Source organism: Eptesicus fuscus, chromosome 11 (assembly GCF_027574615.1).
Source record: "Eptesicus fuscus isolate TK198812 chromosome 11, DD_ASM_mEF_20220401, whole genome shotgun sequence".
Taxonomy (NCBI): Eukaryota; Metazoa; Chordata; class Mammalia; order Chiroptera; family Vespertilionidae; genus Eptesicus; species Eptesicus fuscus.
Window position 1 is genome coordinate 58,355,975 of NC_072483.1, and position 14,583 is coordinate 58,370,557.

The 14,583-nt window shown below is 50.8% G+C and overlaps 1 protein-coding gene across 1 annotated transcript in view; it reads left to right on the forward strand.

Annotated features, from left to right (window-relative positions):
* Positions 1 to 14,583, forward strand: part of ANKMY1 (ankyrin repeat and MYND domain containing 1) — a 41,701-nt gene that overhangs the window by 12,739 nt on the left and 14,379 nt on the right. The window contains exons 8-13 of the mRNA XM_008138727.3: positions 2,778 to 3,193; positions 6,022 to 6,193; positions 7,409 to 7,549; positions 7,922 to 8,062; positions 9,394 to 9,501; positions 11,034 to 11,165. Of these exons, the coding sequence (XP_008136949.2) occupies positions 2,778 to 3,193; positions 6,022 to 6,193; positions 7,409 to 7,549; positions 7,922 to 8,062; positions 9,394 to 9,501; positions 11,034 to 11,165 (1,110 nt within the window). The remainder of the gene's footprint in view (positions 1 to 2,777; positions 3,194 to 6,021; positions 6,194 to 7,408; positions 7,550 to 7,921; positions 8,063 to 9,393; positions 9,502 to 11,033; positions 11,166 to 14,583) is intronic.

The following is a 14,583-nucleotide window of genomic DNA, read 5'->3' on the forward strand; positions in this document are numbered from 1 at the left end:
GCCACCAGCCCAACCTGGTGGTGAGAGGCAGGTGTGGGGAGGAGCCCAGAGATGCTGCCCGAGAGGTCCAGTGTGCAGCAGGCAGGAGAGAGAGGCCTCCCAACCAGGTGGCCTTAGGCTTCTGTCCGGAGGGCCTGCCTGTGGTCCCTGATGTGTCAGGAGATGCGCTCAGCCTCCTGGCCTCCTCATTTCCTCTGTGCTCACTCTGAAGGGCATGTGGTCAGGCTGTTTGCAGACGCTCTGTGACCGGCAGTCAGGACTGATGAGAATGCAGGCCAAAAACCGGAAGTGGGGGTTTGGAAGCTGAAGCTGTCCTTTCTGCTTTGTTTTTACTGCAGCATTAGTTTATGTCTCATGGGTGTATATGCTCAATTTTTCTTGGTCAGAAGTTGTTCACTACGATAACGACTGACTTTCAAGGTCAAAGGTGATCTCATGAACAGAGATGGTGGTGATTCTTGTTCTCATGCCGAGTCACCTTCAGGGGCAGCCTCTCAGATGGACAGGGCTGCTTGGTCCCCACAGTCACTCCAGGGGATGTGGGCTCAGGGGAATCTGGAGTCAGCAGAGGAAGGAGCAGTGGGTACAGAGGCTGATCATCCTCAGGGACCTGGTACCTAGAGGCGACCTCATACACTCAGAGTAAATTAATTCTTGATGAAGGAATTGGGCCCATAATGCCTTTTAATTCTATTCCTTAAATTCTTGTAAAAACCACTCCCTTACTTTGTTTTTAAACTTTTCTGAAAAATATTAGACATACACAAAAGAACACAGTGCAATGAACTTCTACGGATCTGTCACCCAGATGAAAGTCCCCAACACGTGGCTCAATCTTCCCTCGTCCACGCTCCCTGGCCTGACGCCCTAGCTGGTGTCACGTTAGAGTAGGCACCCCACAGATGGCTTCAGCCATAAAGACTCCCCTATGTGTCTCCACCAGCTAAAGACACATCTTCTCTTTGCCTTTTTAACACAACCACAAACACTGTAATCCCAGCTTTAAAAATCAAGTGGAATTTTCTAATGTCCTCTGATATCCATCCGTGTTCAGTTTCCCCTGTTGTCTCATGAAGACGCCTGAGAATGGACTTATAGGTTCGCTTGCTGCATGTGGTTGGTGAAGGGTTGTGCCTCCCTCTATTCCAGCTGGCTGTTTTTCCTCTCGGTGGGGCTAGGCTCCTCTCTGACCCCTGCACTGCCCCAAGGACAGTGGCTCACAAATGTGATTGTGGAGCCACCTGGAGCAGGACTGTCCTTATAGGTGAAGCTGTGGGCATGCAGCCATGTCAACCTTCATGCACTGTCGCATCTGGTTTGCGTCACAAGGCTGGAGTCAAGACAGACTCCTAGGCCCCTAAACCTTAAGTATTTACAGAAAAGAATAATCACAGGTGGCTGGGCCCCACCCCCAGCATCCCTGCCTCAGTAGGTGTGGGGTGGGATGCAGGAATGTGCATTGCTGGCAATGCTGATTCTGGTCTCTGGTCCACCCTTGGAGAAGGCAGGCTCTGAAGCCCAGAGGAAGATCAGGGTCACCTCAAAGAAACGCACTGTGAGCTACAGCGGGAGCTCCGTGTACGATTTTAAAATTTTCTAGAAGCCACACGAAAGTGTTAAAGATGGAATTAATTTTATTAACATATTTTATTTAATCTGATGTATCCATGACCTATCACTTTTATGGACCCTGAGAAAGAAGGTATCTACTAAGAAGGGCTCCTGGTGGCTAACTGGGCTCAAACTAAAAAACTAACAAAATCAGAGCCTAGCAGCCATTTCTGCATAGGGTCCTTTCATACACACTGCATGTCAGATAGAAGCCTGCACTCAACTGCCTGCCTCTGCACTGGACTGCCTGCCTGTACCATGTCTCTGCCATCTGAGCCAGCCCTTGTAGAGGAGTTCCTGGAATCCTACTTCAACCAACAGGACTGAGGCCATTCCAATCCAATCAGAGCTATATTAATCCTCTCCGGGCCCCCCTCCCTTGCCCCACCGTCATCTTCACTGACCAATCAGAGCAGTGTATTTCTGACCCATCAAGACAGTGTCTTTTGGACCAAATCAGATTGCAGGGATTTGGAGTCCTCATTTGTGTGAAGATGGATCAATCAGGGATCAGAGGTGGGGACTCCTATCTCTCTATAAGCCAACTCCCCTCTGGTTTGGAGAACACACTTTCCCTTCCCATTAGAGCAGTGGTCACCAACCAGTGGTCTGCGGGCCACTGGTGGGCCATGAGGTCCGAAAGGTTGGTGACCACTGCGCTCGTGAATGAAGACTGTCTGCATTTCCTTGGTGTAAGCTTCATAGTGGTGGTTTTTTCACAGCCGTGCTGTACCACTATTGAGCTGTCTGCTCTGAATAAAGTTTTCTTCACCCCACCCCAAACTGGGGATTCCTGTTGGAGGTGAATTGGTGCCACTGACCCTTGGTTGACACTTCAGTGTGTAGCCAGTGGGGAGACACTTTATGGTCTTATTCTGGTGTCTTCACACTCACATGTGCCCGGTGTTGGAAGGGTCTTGCTCTGTGTGCTGTGACCATGCGTGGCTAGTGGATGCTGTATGGCTCAGGTATCTGTGCGGTGCCGCCAAGGCGTTCGCTGCCTCTCTGTGGGTTTTAGGGAAGGCACGTGGGCACTACTCTCTCAGCACTGCCAGCCCAAGTCCTGTGAAGGCCGCTCTCGGCCATGAGCACAGATCCTTGGGAAAGAAGGTGTTTAATGGGGTTGCCACGCTAATCTTTTCCCTTCTAATGATATATTTTTTTAGTGCTTTCCAAAGGAAGTTCAAAAACTCTCAGATAGTCACAACTACTCCTTCACATTCCATGACTCAGACTCAGTCTTCAATGACGACTTGATACCCACCCCAGACAGCCAGAAGTCCACCGACCAGAGGGACAGCCTCCAGAAGTGGGAGTCCACATTGCCGAGGGGCAGCGTCAGCATCAGTGACCAGGGCCAGGAGCTGGAAGATGTGTTGGAGAGCTTGGACCAGGGCACGCAAAGCAGCAGCAGTGGTGAGACCAACTTCGAGTCTAACCTCGGTGTGCAGGACTACTCCATCGAGTTGTCACTTAATATACTGGAGAAGAGCGCCAGGGCCTACAGCATGCTCAAGGTGCCCTCCAATGAGGCCATCTCTGACAAAGGAACCATGAGGCAGATGGCATGGACCATGATCAAGTAGGTGGCTGGTGTGTGAGCAGCAGGGCCGAGGGTCACGTTCAGGGTGAGTCACAGCCTCAGCATCACTTCCCTGCTCCCCTGGGAGGGGATGTTTTCTAGTGCCTGTGCCTGATCTCTAAGGGTCTTGCGGGGGGACTTCTCTGGTGGCTTGGCGCTGGGGGGCCTGCCTATGGATTCTGAGGGACAGGCAGGAGGGAGTCCAGGAATGTGTCCCAGACTGGCACATGGTCAGTGGGCACCACACAGGGGTTCAGACACACTCACCCCCATATACTCACCCATGGATGTACCCCACTCCCCTCCTCACAGTCTATACCAGTGGTTCTCAAATTATGTTCCAGGTCCCCTGGAGTGTCTCAGACCCTTTCTCAGACCATCTGCATGGTTGAAATGATTCTCATAGTAATCCTAAATCTGTGTGATAGTCATGTGACTTGTGTGACAGTTGTGTGATGGTCACGTGACATGGTCTTGTGACAGTTGTGTGACATTTCTTCGCCTATGCAACACATGCACAATAGAATGCTGGTTTCACTTGAAATCGCACTTGCTGACACCACAGAAATGACTGATTTGTTACATTTTTTAAAAAAGTATATATATCTTTATTGATTTCAGAGAGGAAGGGAGAGGGATAGAGAGTCAGAAACATCGATGAGAAACATCTATCAGCTGCCTCCTGCACACTGCCACTGGGGATGTGCCCGCAACCAAGGTACATGCCCTTGACCGGAATCGAACCTGGGACCCTTCAGTCTTCAGGCTGATGCTCTATCCACTGAGCCAAACCGGCCAGGGTTATTACATCTTTTTTTAAAAAAATATGTTTTTATTGATTTCAGAGAAGCAGGGAGAAGAAGAGAGAGATAGAAACATTAATGATGACAGGGAATCATTGATTGGCTGCCTCCTGCACATTGGACCAAACCTGCAACCCAGGCATGTGCCCTTGACCAGAATCGAATCTTGGACCCTTCGGCCTGCAGGCTGACGCTCTATTCACTGAGCCAAACCGGCTAGGGCTGATTTATTACATCTTGACCGTGAGCCCATACCTCTTAACATTCTGTGTGACAAGGTGGGGAGGATGCCTGAAGCACGTCTGCCTCAAACCACAGTTGGAAGGTTTTGGAGGGAAAGCACTTCAATGGCTTGAATGGCACAAAGTCACCAGCCCTCCCCATGGCCACCATGTTTACCTGACAGCATGATTGGATGACACATGGCGGTCATTCACTCTCAACAGTTAGCTTTCACTTTAAGGACAGTTGACACCGTTGACAGTGATGACATCTCAGCTTTGAAGTGGGAATTAGAATTTTGGAGCGTTTACATGCACCGCATATTGTTCATGACACGTCCACCTGGGGACGATCTCAGTGAGGCAGTCTGTCCACATGACCAAGTCCCAACATCACACAAGCACTCGGAGGATCCCGCTGTGGGTTCTGGTACAGCTAGATACATATTCTCCACAAAAATATTTCATGTTACTATGCAATGGCTTTGTTATTGTTACTTTTTAAATGTATTAGTAAGGATTTTAAAAATCCTCAGTTTTAATGTGTAATACATTAGACATGGATGAATAGAATCCACATAAACAAAAGCTCTTTGGAGTCCTCAGAGAATTTTAAGAGTGGACAGGGGTCCTGAGAGCAGGAAGTTTGAGAACCACTGCTCTAGAGTGACCTGGTCTCTCCACTGTCATCCTGCCCACCCCACCCTGGTTCTGTGCTGCCCTCCGCCATTCTCGCCACGGGCTCAGCTCCTCAGCACAGCCATTCTCCTCCCTGCCCTTCTCCTTGCCCATCAGGCTGCTGTCCAAGCCCACCCAGCTGGGCCCCCCAAGCCCAGGTCTCAGCCCATCTTCGCATTCCATGACTCAGACTCAGTCTTCAATGACGACTTGATACCCACCCCAGACAGCCAGAAGTCCACCGACCAGAGGGACAGCCTCCAGGAGTGGGAGTCCACATTGCCGAGGGGCAGCGTCAGCGTCAGCGTCAGCATCAGTGTGTGTGTGTGCACATGTGTGTCAGTGTGTGTATGTGGTGTGGCATATATTTATGTGTGTGTGTGCATGTGTGTCAGTGTGTGTATGTGGTGTGATATGTATTTGTGTGTGTGTGTGGTATGTGTCAGTGTGTGTATGTGGTGTGGTATGTATTTGTGTGTGTGTTTGTGTGTGTGTGGTATGTGTCAGTGTATGTATTTGGTATATATTTATGTGTGTGTGCATGTGTGTCAGTGTGTGTATGTGGTGTGGTATGTATTTGTGTATGTGTGTGTGTGGTATTTGTCAGTGTGTGTATGTGGTGTGTGTGTGTGTATGTGGTGTGTGAGTCACTGTGTATGTGGTGTGATATATATTTGTGTGTGTGTGGTGTGCATTTGTATGTATGAATGTGAGTGTGTGCATGTCTGGTGTGCATGGTACAACCTCGAACCCTGGTGTTCCAGGAACTCTCTGTCATCACCTCAAAGCCATCACAGAAGGGTGGTCTGGTCCCCACCCCAGACTCCAACACACAGTGACTTCAGTGAGGCTAAGTGACTCCGAGGGCCAATGCTAGGCAGGGCCACAGCTGGACTTGTACTTGCCCAGGCTGGCTCGCTTAGGGTGATTTGGTGAGATGGGTTGCTCTATTCCCGTGTAGGGGCTGGAGGTCTTGGGAGGGTAGGACACTGGGGCTCAGGGCACCATGAGGTCAGTGTGTCTGAGCATCCTCCACTGGGGAGCGCCTGTCCCAACTGGGGGTGCTGCCCAGACAGCCTCCTGTGCCTCTCCTCCAGCCTGTGACATGTCATACTGATCCTTTCAGACACAGAAACAGGTGGCTGACCATCAACCGCCTGCTGCACCGAGGCGCTGACCCCAACCTGTGCCGCGTGCCCATGCAGGTCCTGTTCTTCTCTGTGAAGGCCGGGGACGTGGACGGGGTGAAGCTGCTGCTGGAGAATGGTGCCAGGACCGACATCCAGTTCCCCTCAGAGGTAGGGCCAGAGGTAGGGACCTGAGGTAGGGCCCCCAGAGGTAGGCCAGAGGTAAGGGGAGCAAGGCGGGGGGCGGGCTTCAGAGGACTGCTCCTAGAGTGAGGTCAGAGCGATGGGTTTTGAACCTCACTATCACCACCCGTTTTTCTGCTCTGGTTGTGTGCAGGCCTTTGTTGTGTTTAGAGGGTGTCGATGGGATGGCTGGCGGTTTTGTTTGGCCTCTGCCGTTACTTTCAGGGGTAGATGGGTCTCACTTTTCAGGCCCCTTGGCCAGGCCGTTTCTTTCCTTTTCTTCTGAGGATAAGATAAAGTAGTGCAGGAAAGTAGAATTTGTGTAAGACCCAGGATAATTCATAATAGCTTTATACATTTACTGATTGGACTCCATATTTAAAACTGATTAAGGTTGCAGACTGTAAATTTGCAGACACCCTCATCTATCCATCTGTCCATCCATCCATCCCAAATCAAGAATCAATTATTTATATTCATCTTCAAATGGAAGTTTCGCTTTATTGAAATATTTGAGTTGCGAGTATTACTGGTACCAGAACATCCAGTTCCTCGCTATGCACAGCGGACTGATGTCAGTGGTTTCTGAGCGTCCCTCCAGCCTTTCTCCAGGGGCCCTTTCCCGTTCCCACGGGTCCTGTGTGGAGGGTTGGTGAGTCCTCCACCTTGGCCCGAGGTGCACCCTGTGTTCCTGGCTGGGATCTCTCTGAGTTGGCTGTGCCTCCTCCAGGACCAGGCCCCCTGACCATCTCCATGTGGTCAGTGCTGACTGGGTATCCTAGAGACAGTCCGCCATTGATTCTCTCAGCCGATGCCAGGGGCTGCTGTGGGTGGACGATAGGCCTCGGGTAGGGATTGGCATCGGGAGCTGCATGGCCGTCTGCAGCGGCATCTGAAGAAGCGCCTGGCAGGGAAGTTGGGCTTTTCTTGGAGGGAGGCAGGGACAGGTGGTCTCAAATGAAGCTGGTACCGGGGCCTGTGCTCCTGTCTGCGGCCCGGGCAGACAGATACATCTTATGAATTGGAACGGGCATGTCCATGGCCTGTGTGGGAGGCCTCCTTGTCCTGAATGTTCCCTGCGGATGGTGAGAGGGCAGTGCTGTGGATGGCACTCTGGGACTGGCCTGGGCTCTCACCCTGGACAGGCCCTGGCACCCTGGGGAGCAGCACCTCACCCTAACTCCTCCTGCGTTTCCTCTGCAGCTGAGGGCCCTGACCCCCCTCCACATTGCAGCTGCCCTTCCCGGGGAGGAGGGCGTCAAGATAACAGAGCTGCTGCTCCACGCCATCACGGATGTGGACGCCAGGGCAACTGACCAAGACGATGTGTACAGACTGAGCAAGGTGGGTCACCTGCCATGTGGGGGCACTAGGGAGCCTGGGGTCACTCTGCAGTGTTGTCCATTTAGTTCAAAATTTCATTTGTCCTTGTAGAGGTTGATTGATGCTCTGTGCACCCCAAAACAGCACATGTGTAGCTCACCTGTGTGAGAGAGGGAGGGGAGGGCTTGGAGCATGCGCACAGGATAGGGTTTCACAGGAAGCTGCTTCAGATCCACAGTCTGAGGAGGAGGGCAGCTCCTCTGTGTGAGCACATCTGTATGTGAGCTTGTACCTGCTGGGGGCTCTTGGCACCGCCTGGTCGGGCAGGTGGAGGTCTCTGAGCACTTGGGGAGAGGCTTGGGGCCAGGACCTGACCCCTCTGTCTGCACACAGCCAGAGCTGCTGCCTTCAAGCATGAAGCTCAACAATGAAGTAGGCCCGCCCAGCATCTACAATAGCGCAAGTATGTCTGTCCCTGAAGAGGGGGGCAGGACAGCTCTGCATGTGGCCTGTGAGCGGGAGGACAACTACAGGGTAAGCAGGGCCATCTGGGGCGGTCGGGAGCTGTGTGCCCATGTGTGTGCCCTGGGTGTGCACACGTGAGTGCAGTTACATAAGTGTGCACATGCATGCTTTTGTGTGTGCACATGTACCTGCAGGTATGCTGGCATGGCTGTGTGAGTTGTATTTACAGGCCAGCACATGTGTGCACACATAGGCACACATGTACACATGAGTGTGTGTGTACTTGGGTAGTGCATGTGCACGTGTGTAGCTGGGTGTTTGGGGCAGGATGGTGAGTCAGCAGCCGTGGTGGGGGGGGCGGGCTGGGCTGAGGGGACAGACCTTGGGGTGTTGGCCTCAGGCCATCCTGCCTGAGTGAGTTTCAGAACAGATGAGTGGGTCCTGTCCACGGTGAAATGGGATCCACTAGCTCGGTGGTCGGCAAACTCATTAGTCAACAGCCAAATATCAACAGTACAACGATTGAAATTTCTTGAGAGCCAAATTTTTTTTAAACTTAAATTATATAGGTAGGTACATTGTTATTAACTTAACTAGAGGCTCAGTGCACGAAATTCGTGCATGGGGGGGCGGGGAGGGTGTCCCTCAGTCCAGCCTGCAATCTCTCCAATCTGGGACATCCCTCTCACAATCCAGGACTGCTGGCTCCCAACTGCTGGCCTGCCTGCCTGCCTGCCTGATTGCCCCTAACCACTTCTGCCTGCCAGCCTGATCACCCCCTAACCACTCCCTTGCCAGCCTGATTGATGCCTAACTGCTCCCCTGCAGGCCTGGTTGCCCCTAACTGCCCTCCCCTGCTTGCCTGATTGCCCACAACTGCCCTCCTCTGCTGGCCATCTTGTGGCGGCCATCTTGTGTCCACATGGGGGCGGCCATCTTTGACCACCTGGGGGCAGCCATCTTGTGTGTTGGAGTGACAGTCAATTTGCATATTACTCTTTTATTAGATAGGATTAGGGTACTCCTAAGCTGGCCTTTGCTAAAAACTCAAGGGGCCAAAGAGCCGCATGTGGCTCGCAAGCCGCAGTTTGCCGATCACTGCACTACCTTAAAGCACGGTAGAGAATGTCAGCAGGCCCTGCCTGTAACTTGTGTGTGGAAGCGCTGTTCCAAAACATGTTTAAGGGATACACGTCCAAACCCATGTCAGCAAGCACATGGATCGTGGTGTGGCATCACTTTCTCTGTGTGGTGCCTGCTCAAACATATTTGGGCGTGGCTGGCATGTGCTGGAACTGGGCTGTGCGTCTCAGTCACCCGCAGACTTGGTTTCCCGCAGGTGCTCCGGGAACTTGAGACTTGGGCCTCTTAACCTGCTGTCCTCTGCCTTTCCCACCCAGTATGCCAGGGATGTCGTCCACCTCCTCCTCTCCCACAAAGCCAACAGCAGCCTGCTGTGGGGCGGCCACTCCCCGCTCTCCCTGTCCATCGCCAGTGGGAACGACCTGGTGAGCACGTTCTGCATCCCTGAGGGACATCTGCAATGTTCTCCTCCACCGTCCCCTCCCCATCAGTGTTTGGGGGTTGGTGTTGTTGGCAGTGGCACGAAGGCAGCATGGTGTAAGGGGCGTGGATCACCTCCCATGGGTATGGAACTCATTAGAGAGAGAAGGCTAAGGAGAGAAGGAAAGGGAGCAGGGACGTGAGGTTCAGCTGGGTGGGTGCCCCCTCATGGGGCCTAGATCCCAGCTCTGCCTGTCCCAGACATTGACTCCTCTGTGCTCCGGGAAAGGCACATTGGCAAGGTCCCACTTTCTGCTGCTGCCAAGAAATGTGTTTATCCACCATCCACCCAGCCAGCCAGTCACCCATCTACCCTCCTTCCATCCATCCATCCACCTTCCACACATTTATGTACTCATCTATGCACCCACACACCCAAACACACATCTATTCATCTACCCACCCATCTATCCACCCATCTACCAACTCACCAACCCATCCTTTTACCCATTCATTCTACATCTATGTCCAACCTTCCTTCCTTCCTTCCTTCCTTCCTTCCTTCCTTCCTTCCTTCCTCCCTCCCTCCCTCCCTCCCTCCCTCCCTCTCTCCCTCCCTTCCTTCCCTTCTTTCATCTATATCCCATGCACCTGTTCATCCTTTTATTTGGATGAACCTACTGTGTGCCAGGCAGGCGCCACTCTAGGCATCAGGTGTTGAGTAAAATAAAGTCTCAGCTCTCAAGGATGTTACATTCTGGTTGGAGAAGACAGACCATAGTCCAGTGTGACACATTTTCAGGTAATGATAAGTGTTATGGAGAAAATAAAGATCAAGGACAGATGGAGAATGATGGAGGGAGGCTACTTTAGCAGGGTGCCTAGGCGGGCTTCTCTGGTGAGGGGACTTTTTAGCAGAGGCCTAAAGAAGCTGAAGGCATTGTTGCCAGTGGCCACAGGTGGGGCTTCTGTGGTACCTCTGCAGGGGCCCTGCCTCCTCTCCCTCCTTCCTTCAACAAGTCATATGGGCACTGGCCCCTGCTAGATATTACAGGCAGGCGTAGTAGCAAAGAGAGCTTGCTCCAAGGGACAAAGCTCTGGTGAGAGACAAACACTAGTTCTCTGGCATCCCGTAGCTGCTCTTACTTCTGGATTCCCGGGCGGCACCTGGGCTGGCAGCTGGGGACACAGTGGGAAACATGTGGCCCACTTTGTGTCTGGTCAAAGACCCAGGTGCCCCGGGGCAGAGGCAGACTGTTCCCAGGGATGAGGGGCTGACAGGACAGTGTGCGGACAGGGTGCGCACCTGGGCGGAATGGCAGGCCCCCTAAGGAACCACCATGTGCCCACCCCAGTGGTCCTCGGAGCTGGCAGCAGTGGAACCTGTGGGCGGGAGCCATGGAGAATGCCCGGGGTGGGAGGCCTCAGTGAGCCCCAGCTTAGCCACCACTATACTCAGTGCTGCAGTGGCCTCGTTCAGGGACTTCCTCCAATGGAGGGAGGGACCTGGTGGCGCTGACAGGCTGTCTGTGTACAGATTGTGAAGGAGCTGCTGTCCCAAGGCGCTGACCCCAACCTGCTTCTGACCAAGGGCTTGGGCAGTGCCCTGTGTGTGGCCTGCGACATCGCCTACGAGCACCGGAGGAGTGTGAACAGCAGGCTGGGCCTGGTGAGGCAGCGGGTGTGGGGGGCCGGCTGAGAGGGGCAAGTGGGAAGGGGTGACCTAGGGTCCTGGGCCTGGGGGCTGTGGGACCTTTGGTCTGGCCTCATTCCCAGAAGGCAGAGTTTCATGTGGTATTTCTCTGTGTTCTCCAAGCCTCAGCATTCCAAATACTTGAAAACGGGTGAGAAATTCTTGCCTTTTAAGATGTATAGATCTAAAATATATGCAGAGGCAAAGCCACTCAACAGGCCAGACAAAAGTCCCCTGGTTTTTCTCAGGAAAGACACGGGCCATGGTTTTGGTCTGGTTGCAGGATTCTAGGTTTTTCTATGTCAAATAGGCATCAACCAGGGATCCTAATCAAGGGACGTGCTAGGCAGGGATTGGGGAGCTGCATCCTAGGCAGGGATCGGGAGCTGGGCTGTCTCCACACTCGGCCCACCAAGAAGCAAACGCTCTGATGCTCACTCACCAACAGACACAAAACTAGATGCGCTGAGATCAAAACATTGATCACCCACTTATATACTTATATACCCACTCAGGTAATAAATCCAATTCTCATAAATACTTCCAACACTTGTAATGATTAAAACATTTTTTATTAACTGTATATCATAAGCCACTTATAAAAATACTAGAGGCCCAGTGCACGAAATTCATGCACAGGAGGGGGGGTGTCCCTCAGCCCAGCCTGTACCCTCTCCAATCTGGGATCCCTCGAGGGATGTTCGACTGCCCATTTAGGTGGGATCGGGCCTAAATGGGCAGTCGGACATCCCTCTCACAATCCAGGACTGCTGGCTCCCAACCGCTTGCCTGCCTGCCTGCCTGATTACCCCTAACCGCTTCTGTCTGCCAGCCTGATCACCCCCTAACCACTCCCCTGCCAGCCTGATTGACACCTAACTGCTCCCCTGTCAGCCCGATTGCCCCTAACTGCCCTCCCCTGCTGGCCCAGTCACCCCTAACTGCCCTCCCTTGCCAGCCTGGTTGTCCCCAACTTCCCTCCCTTGCAGGCCTGGTCCCTCCCAACTGCCCTCCCTTGCAGGCCTGGTTGCCCCCAACTTCCCTCCCTTGCAGGCCTGGTCACCCCCAACTGCCCTCCCCTGCTGGCCATCTTGTGGGGGCCATCTTGTGTCCACATGGGGGCAGCCATCTTTGACCACATGGGGGCGGCCATCTTGTGTGTTGGAGTGATGGTCAATTTGCATATTACTCTTTTACTAGATAGGATTAACACTGCAAAGACTGTCTTTACTCCATTATATGATCTTGCCTCCTTTGTCAAATATTAATTGAGCATAATGGCTTGGGCTGATTTCTGGGTTTTCTGTTCTGTTCCATTGATCTATATGCCTGTTCTTGTGCCAGTACCAGGCAGTTTTGGTTACAATGCCTTTGTAGTATAATTTGATATCCAGTATTGTGATCCCTTCTACTTTGTTTTTTCTCAAAATTGCTTCGGCTATTCGGGGTCTTTTTTGGTTCCATATAAACTTTTGGAGTATTTGTTCTAGGTCTGTGAAATATGCCATTGGTATTTTAATAGGGACCTATTGAATCTATAGATTGCTTTGGGTAGTATGGAAATTTTAATGATATTAATTTGTCCTATCCATGAACACGTTATATTCTTCCATTTGTTTGTATCTCCTTCTATTTCTTTTTTCAATGTCCTGTAGTTTTTCTGAGTACAGGTCTTTTACCTCCTTGGTTAAGTTTACTCCAAGGTATTTTTTTTTTTTTTTTGGCAATGGTAAATTGGATTGTTTTTATAGTTTCTCTTTCTGAGAGTTCATTATGAACATATAAAAATGCCATCAATTTCTGGTACAATGGAGTAAAGACAGTCTCTTCAATAAATGGTGTTGGGAAAATTGGACAGGTACATGCAAAAAAAAAAAAAGAAAGAAAGAAACTAGACCACCAACTTACAACATACACAAGAATAAACTCAAAATGGATAAAAGACTTAACTGTAAGTTGTGGAACCATAAAAATCCTAGAAGAAACCATAAGCAGCAAAATCTCAGACATCTCTCATTGCAATATGTTTGCCAATACATCCCTTAGGGCAAAGGAAACTAAGGAGGAAATAAACAAATGGGACTACATCAAAATAAAAGGCTTTTGCACAGCAAAAGAAACCATCACCAAAATGAAAAGAGAGCCCACTGCATGGGAGAACATGTTTTTCAGTGATACATTTGATAAGGGGTTAATTTCCAAAAATATATAAGGTACTCATATAACTTAAAAGACAGACAAATTCAAGTAAAAAAATGGGCAAGGGACCTAAATAGACACTTCTCCAAAGAGGACATATAGATGGCCAAGAAACGCATGAATAAATGCTCTGTTACTAATATTAGAGAGATGCAAATTAAAATGATAATGAGATATCACCTCACACCTGTCAGAAGGGCTATCATCAACAAATCAGCAAATGACAAGTGCTGATGACGATGTGAAGAAAAGGGAATCCTAGTACACTGCTGGTGGGAATGCAGACTGGTGCTGCCACTATGCAGTTTTCTCAAAAAATTAAATATGGAACTGCCATTTGACCCAGTGATCCTACTTCTAGGAATATATCCTAAAAATCCCGAAACAACAATCAGAAAAAAATATATATATACCCCTATGTTCATAGCAGCACTACTTATAATAGCTAAGATCTGGAAACAGCCCAAGTGCCCATCAATAGATAAATGAATGAAAAAGCTGTGGTACATTTATACCTTGGAATACTCTGCAGCTGAAAAAAAAAGAAAAAAAGAAGGATCTCTTATCCTTTGAGACAGCATAGAGAGATCTGGAGAGTATTATGCAAAGTGAAATAAGCCAGTCAGAGAAAGACAAGTATCACATGATCTCACTCATATGTGGAATCTAATGAACAAAATAAACTGATGAACAAAATAGATCCAGAAACATGGAAGCATGGAACAGACTGAGGAATATCAGAGGGAAGAGGGGGAGGGAAGATTAACCAAGAAACTTATATGCATACGCATATGCATAGCCCATGGACACAGGCAATCATGCAGTGGCCTTGGGTGGCAGGGGCAGGGTGGAGTGCTTCAATGGGGGGAAAAGGGGACATTTGCGATACTTTCAACAATGAAGATAAATAATACTATCTAATAAAGATAGAATATGCTAATTGACCCTCACACCATCACAAAGATGGCAGCGCTCACAGCCAATAAGGAGGGAATATGCTAATTGACTGCCATGCCCTCAAAGATGGCAGTGCCCACAGCCATAAGATGGTGGTGCCCAGTCCCCTCAGCCCTGCTGGGGCAACAGGGGCGCAGCGAGGCTGGGGTCAGCCTGGCCACTCTGTGCGCCTGCCTTCGGAGTCCTCCAGTCCCCTCAGCCCCCCAGCTGCCCAGGGCCGGCCCGAGGCACAGGCAAG